The sequence below is a fragment of the Gopherus flavomarginatus genome, chromosome 1, assembly GCF_025201925.1.
Source record: "Gopherus flavomarginatus isolate rGopFla2 chromosome 1, rGopFla2.mat.asm, whole genome shotgun sequence".
Classification (NCBI taxonomy): domain Eukaryota; kingdom Metazoa; phylum Chordata; order Testudines; family Testudinidae; genus Gopherus; species Gopherus flavomarginatus.
The window spans coordinates 151,066,669-151,084,382 of record NC_066617.1 but is presented as its reverse complement, the minus strand read 5'-3'; the positions used below and the strand labels follow the sequence as shown (position 1 = coordinate 151,084,382).

The following is a 17,714-nucleotide window of genomic DNA, read 5'->3' as shown; positions in this document are numbered from 1 at the left end:
ACAATGATTTTTGCCCCATCAGCCACTGGGCTCTCAACCCAGAATTCTAAGGGGCGGGAAAGACTGCGGGAACTATGGGATAGCTATGGAATAGCTACCCACAGTGCAGCGCTCCTGAAATCGACGCTAGCCTCGGACCACGGACGCACACCGCCGAATTAATGTGCTTAGCGTGACTGTGTGCACTCGACTTTATACAATCTGTTTTATAAAACCGGTTTATGAAAAATTGGAATAATCCCGTAGTATAAACGTACCTTTACTCTCTCCATCTGGTCTCCGTGTAGAGAGATGATGGTCCTCAGCTCTTCTTCTGCGGCTGGAAATCGCTCCAGGGTGGATGTTGTCAGACCCTTCACAGCTCTCATCAGCAGGCCTTGGAGCTGGGCTGAGGAAAGCTGCTCCCTGGTGGTCTGCAATGAACAGGGACAAAGCCTGTTGAGATTGAGTATTTCCATTGCTCCGCTGCTCTGGAACAGTCTGTCCCCGTGGGAGGGTGTCAGAGCCTAGTGAGCGTGGAGACTAGGCTGAGCCCTTTTCTTAAAAAGCCTCAACAGGTGCCAAGGTTTCCTCTGTCTTTCATATGCTTTCCCCCCCACCCTCTGCCTGAGATGAGATGGGACCCTCTCAGCCAGTGCTGGGATCTCAAGGTCCATTCCATTTCCTTCCACTCTAGCCCCGCCTCCCAGGAAGTCCAGCTTTTGCTGAGAAAGCCTCATTGGCCTGCAAAGCCCTTTCAAGTTGCTTCTTGAGTGCAGCTGAGGGGTCACTGGAGAACCTGCCCCATGTCCCATCCCAGCCCGACTGCCTGAGCAGACTGGCTCAGCAACTCTAGCAAACCACAGTGTCTGCGAGAAAAGGACTGAGAACAGGGCCCAAATGGAAATGCCTCTTCCTTCCCCACCCCGCAGCATGTGGTGCTGCCACAAAACAGGCAGAAATCGCCGGCAAGGCAGAAAGTAGCTTCGACTAAAGGAGCAAGTCTGCCTGGCTGAGGAAAATCCCAAACCATGGGCCTCTGGGGTCAGACCCCCGTGGGTCAGAACTCACTGAGCACAATGTTACTGCAGGGGGCCTGGTTCCAGGGTCACCTAAACCCAGGGCCTGGGGTGCTGGAGGCCTTTGCCCTGGTGTCTCAGACACCTCCTGAGTGTCACTGCAGCTGGCCTGGATGCCAGCAGTTGAGGATGCAGTAGATCACACCAGAGTGACACACTTGCATAGATAGTTTTGCCTCCCGGCATGTCAAAAGCTCCCAGAATTGCAGACTGTTGTATGTGCTGCAGGGTGCTCTGTTACTAATAGAGTTATGAAGGCGTCTAGATTCCTGGCAGATGTTGGCAGGTGAGATCCAACCTGGGACCTCGAGAGCTTAGTGTATGAGCTAAAACCCAACCAGCTGTTAGCTAAGGCTCTAGAACAGACTCCTTTTATCTCTATCTCTAAGTGGTCCTGGTGCCACTAGACAGCCAGGATACCACACCCAGCAGGTTTGTGGGTTACCCCTACAAGTGCAGGGAGGAGCCTCGTAGGATTTTCAGCAGTGCCTGTCCCCCATGGAGAGTGCATCAGAATCAAGAACTGAGTCAGGCACTTCTGCGAATCCCACTAAGCACCTCTGTACTTTTTGAGGTGCCTGAACCCCTTTGTCAATCTGGGCCTCGTTCAAGCAACCCAGAGAAACTCAAAGACTGGCTGGAGTCGATCACAGTTGAAGAGTGTTTCTTTTCATCTTCCTGAGCAAAGGGCAGGTAGTTCTGTCAGAGATCCCAGCTCCAGGAGATATTAATACACACAGCAAGGGATGCTTTCCATTAGCACAGTTACAAAGCGTCATTACCATCGTTATATGGGAGCTGCTTGGTAATGAGAGGGTGGGAGTGCGCTCTTCTTCCTGCTCTTCTGGGCTCCCTTTTTCCCACTTCCCCTGCGACTCAGACGCCTCCTCCTTCGTCCCTGGAGCAGAAAAAAACATTCATAACATTTCCCTTTTCCATGTATTATCCCTGATTTACAGAGCATGGAAGTTGGGCTCAGAGCCCTGAAGCAACTTGCCCAGGGTCAGATTGAAGGTTGTTGGCAGAACTAAGCAGAGAACTCCGATCTGATGGCTCTTACCTGGGGGCTTTTACCACACGAGACTTCCTTGGACCTAGGGGCCAGTTTCTTTTCCATGGTGTATTCTACTCATTCCCTCCCCTTGCACACCTTTCCTGTCAGTGATGGGCAACGAGCCTGATTTGCCTTTAACCTCCCAAGAAATAATGATTCATCTCTGGTACGGTTTCCAGCTGTGATCTGCTGAGACCTCTAAAGCATTTTATTGATGAAACGGACCCAATCCAGGAGACCAGAAATCATTTCCTATGACGGCCAGCCTCTCTGTTCTCCTTACAGCCTGAAGCAATGATGCAATGTCCCCACCCCACTGTGCCAGACCCCCACTGTCAGCTCTCCCCACCTCAGCGATGGATCTCTGCCACCCTCGCCAAGAGGATCTGGCACTAAATGATTCCAGAGTCTGAGGTAGCCATCACTGTCCCGTGAGAAGGCCCTGATGTATAAAGCTTGTAGAGTGACTGGTGTGAGTATTCCTCACGTGCTCCTCATTAACCATGTTGATTGAATCCTCACCTGTACGATCCAGTTCAATTTTTCCTGTATCCTCCTGCAGCTTCACCTCCTTTGACTCCACCTGGTTCTCAGCTGCTTTCTTCTTCTGGGACAAGTGCGTCCACCTTCTTTGTGAGGAAACTGTTCTCTCATCCCTATCTGCCATTGAGGTTCAGATTGGCTATAGACACAGAGTCTTTTCATGCCTGCTAGGATGGTCCATGAGCATTTGCTTCTCTGAGGCTTCTCTGGCAAGGCTTGTTCTTGTTGGCTGAAGTCACAGCATTCCTCACTTGCTGCAGGTTGGACAAGCACTTTGTGCACATGGATCTCTCTGTGCTCCCTAGAGGTGAGTCTTTGGAAAAAGGAACAAAGCCTGGAATAGAAAGGAGGAAATGGGATTTTCTGTCATTCTCTAAAGGAAGGGAATTCATTTTCCCAGCATTCCCAGATCCAAGAGAGTGGTCTTTTGAAGCCATCTGCTCCTCTAATAGCCAGGACTGGTTCATACAATCGAAAACACAAGCAACACAAGACCGCCCATCCTGGGTCAAACCAAAGATCCATCTAGCCCAGTATCCTGTCTTCCAACAGTAGCCAGTGCCGAGTGCCCCAGAGGGAACGTACAGAGAATGATCAAGTGATCCATTCCTGTCGCTCATTCCCGCCTCCTGGCAAACTGAGGCTAGCGACACCATCCCTGCCCATCCTGGCTAAGAGCCATTAATGGACCTCTCCTGCATGAATTTATCTAGTTCATTTTTTAACTCTGTTGAAGTCTTGGACTTCACAACATCCTCTGTCAAAGAGTTCAACCGGTTAACTGTGCGTTGTGTGAAAAAATGCTTCCTTTGTTTTTGTGTAACCTGCTGCTTATTAACAAAGACTTCGAAGGGGGCACTAGGATGTGAACCAAGGACCACTTGATCTGTAGTTAAACATTCTACCCCTGAGCTCTACCCTCAGCTGAAGGCGAAGACACATGGGACCGTGGTGCAACAGGAATTCTTCTGGGGAAGTTCTAGGGCCTGCGTTGCTCAGGAGGTCAGACTAGATGATCAGGGCTGGCCTTGGAACCTTTGAAACTATGAATTTATGAACCCAAAGTTGGCTGTAACTGCTAGTGCTAAAGTTGCTGCTCCTGTCCAGGAGGAGCTGCTTGTCTGAGGTTTCCTTGCGGAGAGGCACCAGCATTCTTGTTCCCCTTTCTCATAACCCTTCTTGGACAGAGCACTTCACAGGTTCTCCTCTTTTGCTCTTTAACAGGAAACCTCCATCCACCAGATCTGTAATTCCTCCCATCCTAGCACAGTCGCTGGCTATATTTCCTAGCCTGACTCTCACCTCATGGATTTCACGCCTTCTCTGCCAATGGGCGAACATGGAAACTGCAAAGTCAATTTCTATTTTCTTTGGTCATTGCCTGGGCCTAGTTGCAAAAATGTGCACAGAAAGCCAATAAACCTCTGTTCCCAGAGAACCCAGTAAAAGGAACAAAAGATTGTCAGCTAGAAGGTTGGAGGGTCTGTAAGGATGGATTAGCAGCTGTAAATATGGTGACTTATTCTCAACTATTTCAAAATCTGAAATTTATTAACGAGGGGAAAATAATCAGTAAGCTTTAAATGAAGAATTTCCCACACTATTTATAACATGCAGTCAGAAGTTAGGTCACCAAAACAATTAGAAATCAATCACACTGAGACTCATGACATATGTAGGTTACAGTATATCTAAACTCCTTTCCTGGAAAGGAATTGTAGGGGGGAATTTACACATCTATTTTCTATAGCCCAATGAGGGCATAGTAGAATTTGTAGAGAGTTTTGAAGTCATCTCCAGGAGATTATTTTTGCGAGAACTACCAAAATGACAGCCAAGGGATGAGAGTGAAACTATATCACTTTCAGTACCTTAAGATGTATTTCTTCTGCATTATTTGAGCTCATTTGTGTGTGTTTCAATCATGTAAATTCTGAGACAGTTATCTCAATACACATACATTACACAATCATTACATGAGACAAAAGGTTTCTATTCACAACTGGAAGGCAAGGAGTGCATTGGGGCAACTCCAGAGGAAATACTATTTATGGAGATATCAATCTAAATTCTACACGAGTTTTGATATCTTCCCTTTAGGTGATACCCATGGAAATTCATCCACACTCGTCTACTGAGAGACAAAACAGTGTAAATCTGCCTCCAGAGAAGGTGTAAGGCTGGCACAGGAGGGAGCTGAAAGATGCTGACATTCAAATCAAAATGGAACGTTGAGAACTGACTGTTGCAACACTGGCCCCCATCAGTCCCTAGGATGCGAGTGTCCGACCTGAGCCTGAGAAGGAGCCAGAATTGACCAGTGAACATTTCCAAAGAGCCACAGTAATATGTCAGCAGCCCTCCATCTACTACCCCTCCATCCCCCAGCACCTTCCACTCACCGGCAGCCCCCACAATCAGCGCCTCCCCCTCCCTCCCTACTCCTCCCGCCCGCCTCAATCAGCTGTTCTACAGTGCACAGGAGGGTGTGGTGGGGAGGGGGGAGGAGCATGGACATGGTAGGCTCAGGGGAAGGGGCAGGGGCCTTGGGGGAACAAGTGGGGTGGTGGCAGGAGTGGGGTAAGCGGTGGGGTGGTGGCAGGAGCTGGGGCAGAGCAGGGGGTTGAGCAATGAGCAGCCCACAGCATATTGGAAAGTTAGCATCTGTAGCTCCAGCCTCAGAGTCAGCACCTATGCAAGGAGCTGCATAGTAAGAGGTGGAGTGGGGGTGGGACTTGAGGCAGAGCGGGAGTTCAGCACCCACTGGCCAGAGTGGAAGTTGGTGCCTACTGAGGGGATGGACAAAAAGGACTGACAGAATCATAGAAGATTACGGTTGGAATAACATGAGGGGGAAAGGAGTCCAGGAGAGCTGGCTGTATTTTAAAGAAGCCTTACTGAGGTTGTAGGAACAAACCATCCCGATGTGTAGAAAGAATAGTAAATATGGCAGGCAACCAGCTTGGCTTAACAGTGAAATCCTTGCTGATCTTAAACACAAAAAAGAAGCTTACAAGAAGAGCAAGATTGGACAAATGGCCAGGGAGGAGTATAAAAATACTGCTCAGGCATGCAGGAGTGAAATCAGGAAGGCCAAATCCCACTTGGAGTTGCAGCTAACAAGGGATGTTAAGAGGAAAAGAAGAGTTTCTACAGGTGTGTTAGCAACAAGAAGAAAGTCAAAGAAAGTGTAGGCCCCTTGCTGAATGAGGGAAGCAACCTAGTAATAGGATGTGGAAAAAGCTAATGTACTCAATGCTTTTTTTTCGTCTCTGACTTCATGAACAAGATCAGCTCCCAGACTACTGCACTGGGAATCACAGTATGAGGAGAAGACGACCAGCCCTCTGTGGAGAAAGAAGTGGCTCAGGACTATTTAGAAAAGCTTGATGAGTGCAAGTTCATAGGGCTGGATATGCTGCATTCGAGGGTGCTAAAGGAGTTGGCGGATGTGACTGCAGAATCATTGGCCATTATCTTTGAAAACTCATGGCAATCTGTGGAGGTCCCTGATGACTGGAAAAAGGCTAATGTAGTGCCCATCTCTAAAAAAGGGAAGGAGGAGGATCCGGGGAACTACAGGCCTGTCAGCTTCCCCCTAAGTTCCTGGAAAAATCACGGAGCAGGTCCTCAAGGAATCAATTCTGAAGCACTCTGAGGAGAGAAAAGTGATCAGGAACAGTCAGCATGGATTCACCAAGGGCAAGTCATGACTGACTAACTTAATTGCCTTCTATGATGAGATAACTGGGTCTGTGGATGAGGGAAAAGCAGTGCACGTATTATTCCTGGACTTTAGGAAGCTTTTGATACAGTATTCTTGCCGGCAAGTTAAAAAAGTATGGGCTGTATGGACGGACTATAAGGGGGATAGAAAGCTGGCTAGATTGTTGGGCTCAAGGATTAGTAATCAATGGCTCCATGTCTAGCTGGCAGCCGGTATCAAGCAGAGTGCCCCAAGGGTCAGTCCTGGGGCCGGTTTTGTTCAATATCTTCATTAATGATCTGGAGGATAGCGTGGACTGCACCCTCAGCAAGTTTGCAGATGACACTAAACTAGGAGGGGTGATAGATATGCCTGAGGGTAGGGATAGGGTATAGAGGGACCGAGACAAATTCAAGGACTGAGACAAAAGAAACCTGATGAAGTTCAACAAGGACAAGTGCAGAGTACTGCACTCAAGACGGAAGAATCTCATGCACTGTTACAGAATAGAGACAAGTGGCTAGGCAGAAGTTCTGCACAAAAGGATGTAGGGGTTACAGTGGAGAAGAAGTTGGATATGAGTCAACAGTGTGCCCTTGTTGCCAAGAAGGTTAATGGCATTTTGGGCTGTATAAGTAGGGGCAATGTCAGCAGATCGAGGGACGTGATCATTCTCCTCTATTCAACATTGGTGAGGCCCCATCTGGAGAACTGTGTCCAGTTTTTGGTCCCACACTACAACAAGAATGTGGAAAAATGTGTTGTCCAGCCGAGGCCAACAAAAACGATTAGGGGGCTGGAGCACATGACCTATGAGGAGAGGCTGAGGGAACTGGGATTGTTTAGTCTGCAGAGGAGAAGAATCAAGGGGGATTTGATAGCTGCTTTCAACTACCTGAAGGGAGGTTCCAAAGAGGATGGATCTAGACCAGAGGTTGGCAAACTTTCAGAAGTGGTGTGCCGAATCTTCATTTATTCACTCTAATATAAGGTTGTGTGTGCCAGTAATACATTTTAATGTTTTTTGAAGGTCTCTTTCTATAAGTCTATAACATATAACTAAACTATTGTTGTATATAAAGTAAATAAGGTTTTAAAAATGTTTAAGAAGCTTTATTTAAAGGTAAATTAATATGCAGAGCCCTCCTGGACCGGTGGCCAGGACCTGGGCAGTGTGAGTGCCACTGAAAATCAGCTCATGTGCCACCTTTGGCACGCATGCCATCGGTTGCCTACCTCTAATCTAGGCTATTCTCAGTGGTAGCAGATGACAGAACAAGGAGTTGTGATTTTGGTACATGGTCATATTCTGTTATGAATATTGCTGCAATTCAAAATAGAGTTTAGAAATTCAAGAGGGCGCATATGATAGGAAGGGTTTGAACTCTGTTCTGGTACCTTTTCTTCATGGCATTTTCCTGCCAAAACTCTGTTTTCCTCACGAACCTGAGGGACAGAGAAGTGGCTGGAATCGGTTGGGAACAGGGCCGGTCAGAGTGGGCCTCAGGAATGCACACCAGAGAGAGCGTATAAAATACTGTCACTGGTGACGCAGGCGCTGTCCAACATGGAGGCAGCCACGTCCAGGTTCTTTGTGCGACATTGGATCAAGGCTTCGGCTACTAACACCTGTCAAGGACTCTGATACTTACCTGACTCCTGTAATCCACCAAAGGATCCAGTGAAGACTGTGCTATCAGCCCAGATCTGTTGATCTCCTGCTTTGGCAATAGAGAGCCAGATCCTCCGATGTCCGAGAGATCCTGAGATGGACCATCTGTTGCCGGTGTCCTCCATCTGCAGCTAGAAGAGAGACAGTGATTATATTTTGGGGCATTTATTAGTTTAGCTAAGGGACAGTTTAAGGGCCTGGGCTTTATGCCTCCTTGCTGGAATCTATTCGTAGGTATTTGTAGTGTTCCCCACAGTGAATATTCCCTCAGTTCTATCTATCCCTTAATCAATCTTCTTTCTGTTTAAGGTTATATTCTCTCTATCCTTTATTTCAATGCAACACGGGCGGGAGGCACACAGTTTTCAAATTCTCCCAGCTTACAGATGCTTGCAGGAGTTGAACCTGTTGTATGTGTCACCTCCTTATTATTCCACACAGAGATTTTGGGGTACCATTTATTAGTGACCACGGCAGGACTTCTCAGAGATTTAGCTCTCTTAGTGGGGTCCTTTGGTTGAATAGATTCTGCTAACGGTCTGGCTAACGGAGAGGGAAGGGTCTGGAACAGTGTTGGTGAAGGCGTCGACTGGTGGGTTGGACGGGTTCCCCAGGTCACTGCCTGTTCAGACATATGTATCCCCACTTGCTTGTAGTTTATGCAGAGTGAGCTAGAGACCCATAGACCGAGGCTCACTGCAGGGTAGGATTCTGCTCACGCCAGTAGCTTGGGGAGCAGATCCAAGCAGCCTGCAGTAAGGCAAACCATCAAGTCCTGGGTTAAGTGGCTCTGGCCAGTCACTTCATCTAAGGCAGAGGTGGGTGGTTAGGCCTTAACCGTCCATCTCTAGGAAAATTGTCCGTGGCCATGACCTAGCACTGTTGGGTTCTGAAAGGAGGCAGCTGTGGGTTCTCGTGGGTTACTGACCATAAGCAAATAGCCACAAGTTTAGGATGGTGAGCTATTCGGTTTTGACATTATACCTGTCTATTTTATCCATGGTAAGCGAGAAAAGGATGGAGAAGGTTTTAAGCCTAGAAGGATGGTCTCAGCAGTCTAATAAAAATAGTTTGGAGTATGCTGTGTCTGGTTTCGGGAAATCTCAAAGCCTTTGGAAAGAAGAGGCTTTCCAAGGAGATGAAGCATTATAGAAATTCCAGATATTGTGAGGACAGTACTTGGCAAGCAAGCCAGTTCCCTAGAAAAAATGGCAGCAGCGAGCATTGATTTATGGGCTTGCTACGGTGTGTAGGGAACTGGACGGTAGGGTAGGTCACCTTAAAGCCCTAGCCAACCAGGCAAAGATCAGGAGAAAACAAATGGGTTGGAATTGGAGAAAGCAGTGGCACAACATCAGACGGATACTGCTCAAAAGACAACACAAGCTAGGCAAATCGTGCAGTTCAAAGAACAGCTGCAGGAGGCCAACTCATGTAGGGTAGCGGTGGAAAGGGAAAACCAAATCCTGTCCACAAAATTAGAAACAACTCTGGCCACTATCAGGCAGCTCATGAGGGAGGCCAAACAGGCTTAGGGTGAGAAGCAATAAATCATTCAGCCTGCTTGAAGCTGAATGAAGAAGCTGCAGCAGCAGCTAAAGATCTCTAGGGGTATGATTAGCGCGGTGGAAACTGACCCACTAGCCGAGTTTATTCCTGGGGAAGGATGAGAGCTCGAGCCTGAGGAACACAGGGACGATCCACCATGTTATTCTACCACAGAAAAAGGCCTTATTCCTTCATCACTATTTAATTTAGATGACGGCCCAAGGGTGACAGGACAAAGTAATTCACTGAATGCCCCGATCACTACTCTAGTCACGCAGTCTGGGGCTCAACAGCCTGCTGATACGTGTTAGGAGACAAAGGTGTTAGCAGCAGAACAAGCAAAAGCTTTAGTGAAGCAGCTGGGCAAACATGATAAAAATAATGCTTTGAACTAGCTAGCACTCTTAAGCTGCTTACCTAACCTTAGCGAGGAGGATTCCCTTAGATCCTTAGGGAATGTTTGAGTGTAGAGGATTTCAATGCTTTACCAGATGGATTGTCTATGAGTCATGTCACTGAACTTGTAGATATATATATATGGGTGTGTATAAAATGTTTTTTCCATATGATAACCTTATTGAAAAAGTGTATTTGGAAAAACAGGGAGCTACGGAGCGTCCAGAAACCTTTATAGCAAGAGAAAGGTTGTTATGTTGGTGAGCTGGTCTGGCTCCAGTAAACCAGAATGGCACTGTACAGTATAATGTGCTAGCAGTTTGTGAACTGGTGATAAAGGGGCTTACACCTGCCCTGAGCTTAGCTATAGGACCAGTACACCCTGCATCCGTAGGACATCACGAAGTGGAATCAAGGATGAGAGAAGCCTGTGAGTTAACAAAGGATGCAACCAAATTAACTGGTATGATCCCTAAAAAGAAGGTATCAGCAGTAAAAGGGTCTCTGAATTCATAGACTGGGAAATGCGATAATAAGCCTGGAAACAATAGCAATAAGCAGAACAACAGGTTTAAGGAAGAAACAGCATCTTGGTTGCAAGATCCCACTGAAGAGCGAAAGGCTTTCAGAAATGTGTTGTGGAAGAGACTTGTAAAATATGAGACTAGAGAGCAATTGGATTGAGTCCCTGCTCCTGAACTCTTTCAGAGACTACTTAAATATGAGGGGGAGAAACTAGAGGGAAATGCACAACAGTGTTCCCCTGCATGCAGCCTCAGGGAAGGGGCCCAGCTTTCACTCCCCCACATTTTGTCGCTCCCATCATAAATGATGAATGGGGGAGACCAATGGTTATCATGTTGGAAGGAAAGTTTGGGACATTCTGTCAAAAGGCGTTGATGGAGACGGGGGCATCAACCAGCATCTTGTGCACTGATGGTTCACCACAAGCTAAATTGCTGCCTATTAAGTGTATAAAGACTCTTGAAAGTTACAATTGTAAGACCAGTATTGTACCCTTTTCTAAGGACATAAAAAGTACGTTGGGACATTTATCAGTATTAGCTTCATGGGGATTGCAATCTTTAGGGGGCTGTGGAATATTAGGAACTGATTTACTGAAACAGCTAAGAATTATTGTGGATATTCCTAATCAATCCCTAAGTGAATCCTTGGAGCAAAAGCATGGTACAGTAATATCTGGAGTTCATAGACTATGTGCTTTAAAGGCACCTGCAGACTTTGTTCTTCCCAAATGGGAGAATGATATACAGTTGGCTATAAAAAGTTATATAGTGGTGTTTGCTAAAAACAAGTGGAAGTAGAGAAAGAACTGACAGGGATTTGTAGGGGATCTTAATGCATGTCAGTCTCTGTTAGCAAGAGTTAGGCTAACTGTAATAACGTGAGATTTGTAGAAGCGAGGATTGTGTGAGGTGAGTGGGAAAGAACTGTGGGAGAAGTTGTTGCGACCTTGTGTCGATAATTAGGTAGACTGGTGTCTAAATAGAAGTGAGAAAAATAAGATATCAAGATGGCCTATGTATGAACAAAACATAGCTGTTGCTTATTATTGTATGTAACTAAAAGTATAAATGCTTGCTGTAATTGTTTACCTGTGGAGAGACCTGCCTGGGACTGGGGCAACCCTGTGTCCTAGGGCACTCCCTGCCTCTATACAACTGTAAAGAGAAAACAAAGTATCTGACTCTGCTGCACTCAACCAAAAAGTGAGAACTAAGTTTTTTTCCAACAATTTGGGGGCTCGTCCGGAATGGCAATCCTAGTGAGACATAGGCAGCTGCTACGGATCGTTCCCCTTCGAACCCCGTGGCGCCACAAGAGAGGCATGAGACCTTTTGAAATCTCTATTGGGGTATCGGAGGAGGACTGTCCGTGGGCTGTCTGTCTCTGTTGGGCTTACACCATCTGAACTTACTGACTGTGCAGCAAGATCAGATGCAGAGCGGTGCTGGGGAACGGTTTTGCCACCCCAATAAGCTTAGTTGTATGCGGTGCTGGGGAACTGTTAGTTTGACTGCCCCCAAAAAGGTTAATGCATAAGGGAAATGCATGAGGTATGCACCAGTGCTGAGGGGTTGTACCACTTCATGTGTATTAAGTCCGGATGTAAGGTATAGCTGTACTGTGCGTTGTGACTAAAACTGTACAACAACCCCATCATACTATTGCTATGGGAATGTTATTGCTTGTATTACTACTAGTTATCTTAGGATTCTGTTATTGTTGTTGTAAAGGCCGTACTAGTACTAATACCTTTCATGTCCAGGCTAATCATGCATTGTCATTACATCCAATCAAAACCCCTAAGGTTGAAACATCAGATGTAGAATCTGAAATCCATGGCTTAATGCAAATAGAGGTTTGAAAATATTTGTTGTACTAGAAGTACAAAAGGGGGGAGTGTGGAAGTAGAGAAAGAACTGACAGGGATTTGTAGGGAATCTTAATGCATGACAGTCTCTGCTAGCAAGAGGTGGTATTCTCTTCGATTCTTCCTGTCGAAGGTAGGGGCCCGGGCAGAGACAGATGCATCGTGGAGGTGAATGCCTGGCTGCGAAGATGGTGTCGCCAGGAGGGGTCTGGCTTCCTCGACCATGGGATGCTATTCGAGGAAGGACTGCTAGGCACAGATGGCGTTCACCTTTCGAGGAGGGGAAAGGCCTTATTTGTGCACAGACTGGCTAACCTAGTAAGGAGGGCTTTAAACTAGGTTCGACGGGGACAGGTGAGCAAAGCCCACAGGTAAGTGGGGAACAAGACTTGGGAGATGTGTTGGAAACAGGAGGGAGCACGGGTTATAATGGCAGAGAGAAAGGAGGGTCAGGGCAAAGCTGGGAGGCAAGATCAAACCAGGATCTTAGATGCCTATATACATGCAAGAAGTATGGGTAATAAGCAGGAAGAATTGGAAGTGCTAATAAATAAATACAACTATGACATTGTTGGCATTACTGAAACTTGGTGGGATAATACACACGACTGGAATGTTGGTGTGGATGGGTATAGTTTGCTCAGGAAGGATAGACAGGGGAAAAAGGGAGGAGGTGTTGCCTTATATATTAAAAATGTACACACTTGGACTGAGATGGAGATGGACATAGGAGATGAAAGTGTTGAGAGTCTCTGGGTTAGGCTAAAAGGGGTAAAAAACATGGGTGATGTCGTGCTGGGAGTCTACTACAGGCCACCTAATCAGGTGGAAGAGGTGGATGAGGCTTTTTTCAAACGACTAACAAAATCATCCAAAGCCCAAGATTTGGTGGTGATGGGGGACTTCAACTATCCAGATATATGTTGGGAAAACAACACCGCGGGGCACAGACTATCCAATAAGTTCCTGGACTGCATTGCAGACAACTTTTTATTTCAGAAAGTTGAAAAAGCTACTAGGGGGGAAGCTGTTCTAGACTTGATTTTAACAAATAGGGAGGAACTCGCTGAGAATTTGAAAGTAGAAGGAAGCTTGGGTGAAAGTGATCATGAAATCATAGAGTTTGCAATTCTAAGGAAGGGTAGAAGGGAGTACAGCAAAATAGAGACAATGGCTTTCAGGAAGGCGGATTTTGGTAAGCTCAGAGAGCTGATAGGTAAGGTCCCATGGGAATCAAGACTGAGGGGAAAAACAACTGAGGAGAGTCGGTAGTTTTTCAAAGGGACGCTATTAAGGGCCCAAAAGCAAGCTATTCCGATGGTTAGGAAACATAGAAAATGTGGCAAAAGACCACCTTGGCTTAACCATGAGATCTTGCGTGACCTACAAAATAAAAAGGCATCATATAAAAAATGGAAACTAGGTCAGATTACAAAGGACGAATATAGGCAAATAACACAGGAATGCAGAGGCAAGATTAGAAAGGCAAAGGCACAAAATGAGCTCAAACTAGCTATGCGAATAAAGGGAAACAAGAAGACTTTTTATCAATACATTAGAAGCAAGAGGAAGACCAAGGACAGGGTAGGCCCACTGCTCAGTGAGGAGGGGGAAACAGTAATGGGAGACTTGGAAATGGCAGAGATGCTTAATTATTTCTTTGTTTCGGTCTTCACTGAGAAGTCTGAAGGAATGTCTAGTATAGTGAATGCTTACGGGAAGAGGGTAGGTTTAGAAGATAACATAAAAAAAGAGCAAGTAAAAAATCACTTAGAAAAGTTAGATGCCTGCAAGTCACCGGGGCCTGATGAAATGCATCCTAGAATACTCAAGGAGTTAATAGAGGAGGTATCTGAGCCTCTAGCTATTATCTTTGGGAAATCATGGGAGACGGGGGAGATTCCAAAAGACTGGAAGGGGGCAAATATAGTGCCCATCTATAAAAAGGGAAATAAAAACAACCCAGGAAACTACAGACCAGTTAGTTTAACTTCTGTGCCAGGGAAGATAATGGAGCAGGTAATTAAAGAAATCATCTGCAAACACTTGGAAGGTGGTAAGGTGATAGGGAATAGCCAGCCTGGATTTGTAAAGAACAAATCGTGTCAAACTAATCTGATAACATTCTTTGATAGGATAACGAGCCTTGTGGATAAGGGAGAAGCAGTGGATGTGATATACCTAGACTTTAGTACGGCATTTGATATGGTCTCGCATGATATTCTTATAGATAAACTAGGAAAGTACATTTTAGATGGGGCTACTATAAGGTGGGTGCATAACTGGCTGGATAACCGTACTCAGAGAGTAGTTATTAATGGCTCCCAATCCTGCTTGAAAGGTATAACAAGTGGGGTTCCACAGGGGTCTGTTTTGGGACCGGCTCTGTTCAATATCTTCATCAATGATTTAGATGTTGGCATAGAAAGTACGTTTATTAAGTTTGTGGACGATACCAAACTGGGAGGGATTGCAACTGCTTTGGAGGACAGGGTCAAAATTCAAAATGATCTGGACAAATTGGAGAAATGGTCTGAGGTAAACAGGATGAAGTTCAATAAAGATAAATGCAAAGTGCTCCACTTAGGAAGGAACAATCAGTTTCACACATACAGAATGGGAAGAGACTGTCTAGGAAGGAGTATGGCAGAAAGAGATCTAGGGGTCATAGTAGACCACAAGCTTAATATGAGTCAACAGTGTGATACTGTTGCAAAAAAAGCAAATGTGATTCTGGGATGCATTAACAGGTGTGTTGTAAACAAGACACGAGAAGTCATTCTTCCGCTTTACTCTGCGCTGGTTAGGCCTCAACTGGAGTATTGTGTCCAGTTCTGGGCACCGCATTTCAAGAAAGATGTGGAGAAATTGGAGAGGGTCCAGAGAAGAGCAACAAGAATGATTAAGATATCAAGATGGCCTATGTATAAACAAAACCCAGCTGTTGCTTATTGTATGTAACAAAAAGTATAATGCTGCTGTAATTGTTTACCTGGAGAAAGATCTGCCTAGGACTGGGGCAACCCTGTGTCCTAGGGCACTCCCTCCCTCTATACAATTGTAAAGAGAAAATAAAGCATCTGTCTTTGCTGTACCCAACCAAAAAGTGTATTTGGAAAAACAGGGAGCGCGCCTGCAATGTGTGCAACCAATTGTTCCTTCCTACATCACCTCTTGGATGTTCAATGCTGGGGGAGAAAGACACACTCATTGGGGAGGTTTAGCATCCAGTTTTAGTGCCCGTTTCCTTCTGTTCCCTTTGCTGGGTGAACACTGGCCGAGGTCCTTGTGGCACCCAATGGACCAGGCGGTTTAGTACGTGAAGGGAGATTTGTCTCATTCATCACAGCAATCATGAGATCCTTACGGCTACTGCGCTCTGGGAATGGGTGCCTGTTAATGGTGGCGTCTAATACTGAGAATGCACCCCCCACCCACTGAAGTCAGGATCTCGCCCTAGCTACCCAACTGGTGACATCCTACAAGCTTTGTGTCCTTCCCCTGTGGTCCCTGCCCTCATGATGGGCGCTTTCCCTCCACGAGTCTCAATAGCTCCGTTCCTGTCCCCTCACCAACTGGCAGCCCCCTGGGCGGGCTGATTTCCCTGGGCTGGAAGGGACAGAGTCAGGCTCTGAGGTAAGGCAGCCAATTTCCCTGGCATGTTCGCCCCCTTCCTCTCTCCCTGAATTAGGGAGATGAATGTGAGTCATCATCTAAGCTGGGGTGGGTCTCAGAGGAGGGTGCTTCTTTCTGTAGGGCCCCTTGGCCTGCAAATGGGGGGCCCAAAATAGGGGCCTTGTTTCCATTGGGATCCCTCTGCCCTGCTGCAGTTGGTCTAACAGAAGAGGCCTTAGTTCTATTGGCATCCCAATGGCCAGCTGGAGCTAGTCGCCAAGGACTCACTTCTATGGGGTCTCATTGCCCAGCTGGGTTTCTTACCCCTCCTCTGCAGCAGGAGCCTCTGCAGCCAATAGATCCTGCTCCTGGCTTGACGGCTAATGTTGTTGGTTGGGTCAGAGATGCACAGACCCAGCTGCAGCACAAAGTTGCTTGTCTTGCGGAAATTGGAGGAGGTCTGGTGGGAGGAGAAGAAGGGAAGCCATCAACATTCTCCCTTCAGCTCTCCAGCTCCCCTGGTCCACAGCTCTGCTCCCATCCACCTGGAGGAGGCGCTGAGGGAGAGGAACTAGAGCCCTCTTTCTCTCTGCCCCCAAAGGAGCTTGGAGCAAAGGGACCAGGGCATGGGCCCTCTGTGAGCACTCGCTGCCGGGCTGCTCCAGAATAACAAGGGGCCTGAGGCCAGGCATGACCCTGCCAGCCAATGGCCTATGGAACGCAGTCCCTTACAGATGCAGGAGGGACCAATTAGCCAGGGGATGAGGAACTTGACTCAAGCCCTGACTCTGCAGGATGCTGGGGTCAAAGGTCACATCAAATCCGGGGAGGGAGGTGGCGAATTGGAGCGGGGCAGCGCTGCTCCATATGGCTCTAGCTCTCTGCTGGGCGTTTTTGGAGTGGAGCCAGAACTGGACGTGCTGTGGGAGAAGGAGGCAGGGGAGGGTCAGCGTGCAGGCATACATGTTCTACAGACGATCCTCTCCCCTTCCCCATCGGGCTGAGACCTTGTGCTCAGGGGGGAAAAGCTGACTCCTCATGTGAGGGTTCATGACACTGCCCACATCTTGCTGGGCACAAGCTCTCATTGTCTCGCCAGGCTGGGACAACGGTCTTGGGGCTGGTCTATTTGATCTGAACCCCCGATCCATGAACAGCAGGTCAGGATCAAGGCACATCCTCTGGACCCCAGACCCCAGCTGCAAAAGCCTTGGTAGGATGGATGGAGTGGCCGTGAGGACAATCCCTCCGGGAACTGCAGTGTCCCTAGGACAGAAGAGCTGATTCCCCGAGGCTCCTCCTGTATCTCAAGGTCTCCCTAGAAAGGAGGCCCATGTCCTGCATCTCACAGGGGTTTCAGCCTCTCCATCCCCAGCAAGGCCTGGTTTTCACTGTTACTGCTTAATGCCACCATGCAGAGCTCTGGCTGACAGGCCCAGCTCCTTCCCTCTGCTTCCCCGCACTCTCGCCCCGGGAGGCGTAAGGGTCCCAACATAGCACTGCATTGACAGCTCTGGGAATGTGTGGCCGCTTGGGTCCAAGCTGGGAGGACACAACAGAAATGTGACTCTTCTAGTCTCTCCTTTGCAGCCCTCCGATGGGGTTACGGGGAAACTCCGCCCCAGATCAGCCCATTCTACTCAACTTCAAGAGGTGTTTGTCTAGGGTGGGGGTCTTGGTGAGTAGGCACCCCAGCATGGCATCCAGGTTCTGTAAATAGGTGTTGT

The 17,714-nt window shown here is 47.3% G+C and overlaps 1 protein-coding gene across 1 annotated transcript in view; it reads right to left on the bottom strand.

Moving 5' to 3' along the window:
- Positions 1-2,654: 2,654 nt before the first annotated feature.
- LOC127046975 (uncharacterized) overlaps positions 2,655-17,714 on the bottom strand; it is a 117,421-nt gene continuing 102,361 nt past the window's right edge. The window contains exons 5-7 of the mRNA XM_050944745.1: positions 16,803-16,907; positions 8,014-8,164; positions 2,655-2,989 (exon numbers count right to left, since the gene is read on the bottom strand). Coding sequence (XP_050800702.1) covers positions 2,823-2,989; positions 8,014-8,164; positions 16,803-16,907 — 423 coding nt within the window. The 3' untranslated portion in view covers positions 2,655-2,822. The remainder of the gene's footprint in view (positions 2,990-8,013; positions 8,165-16,802; positions 16,908-17,714) is intronic.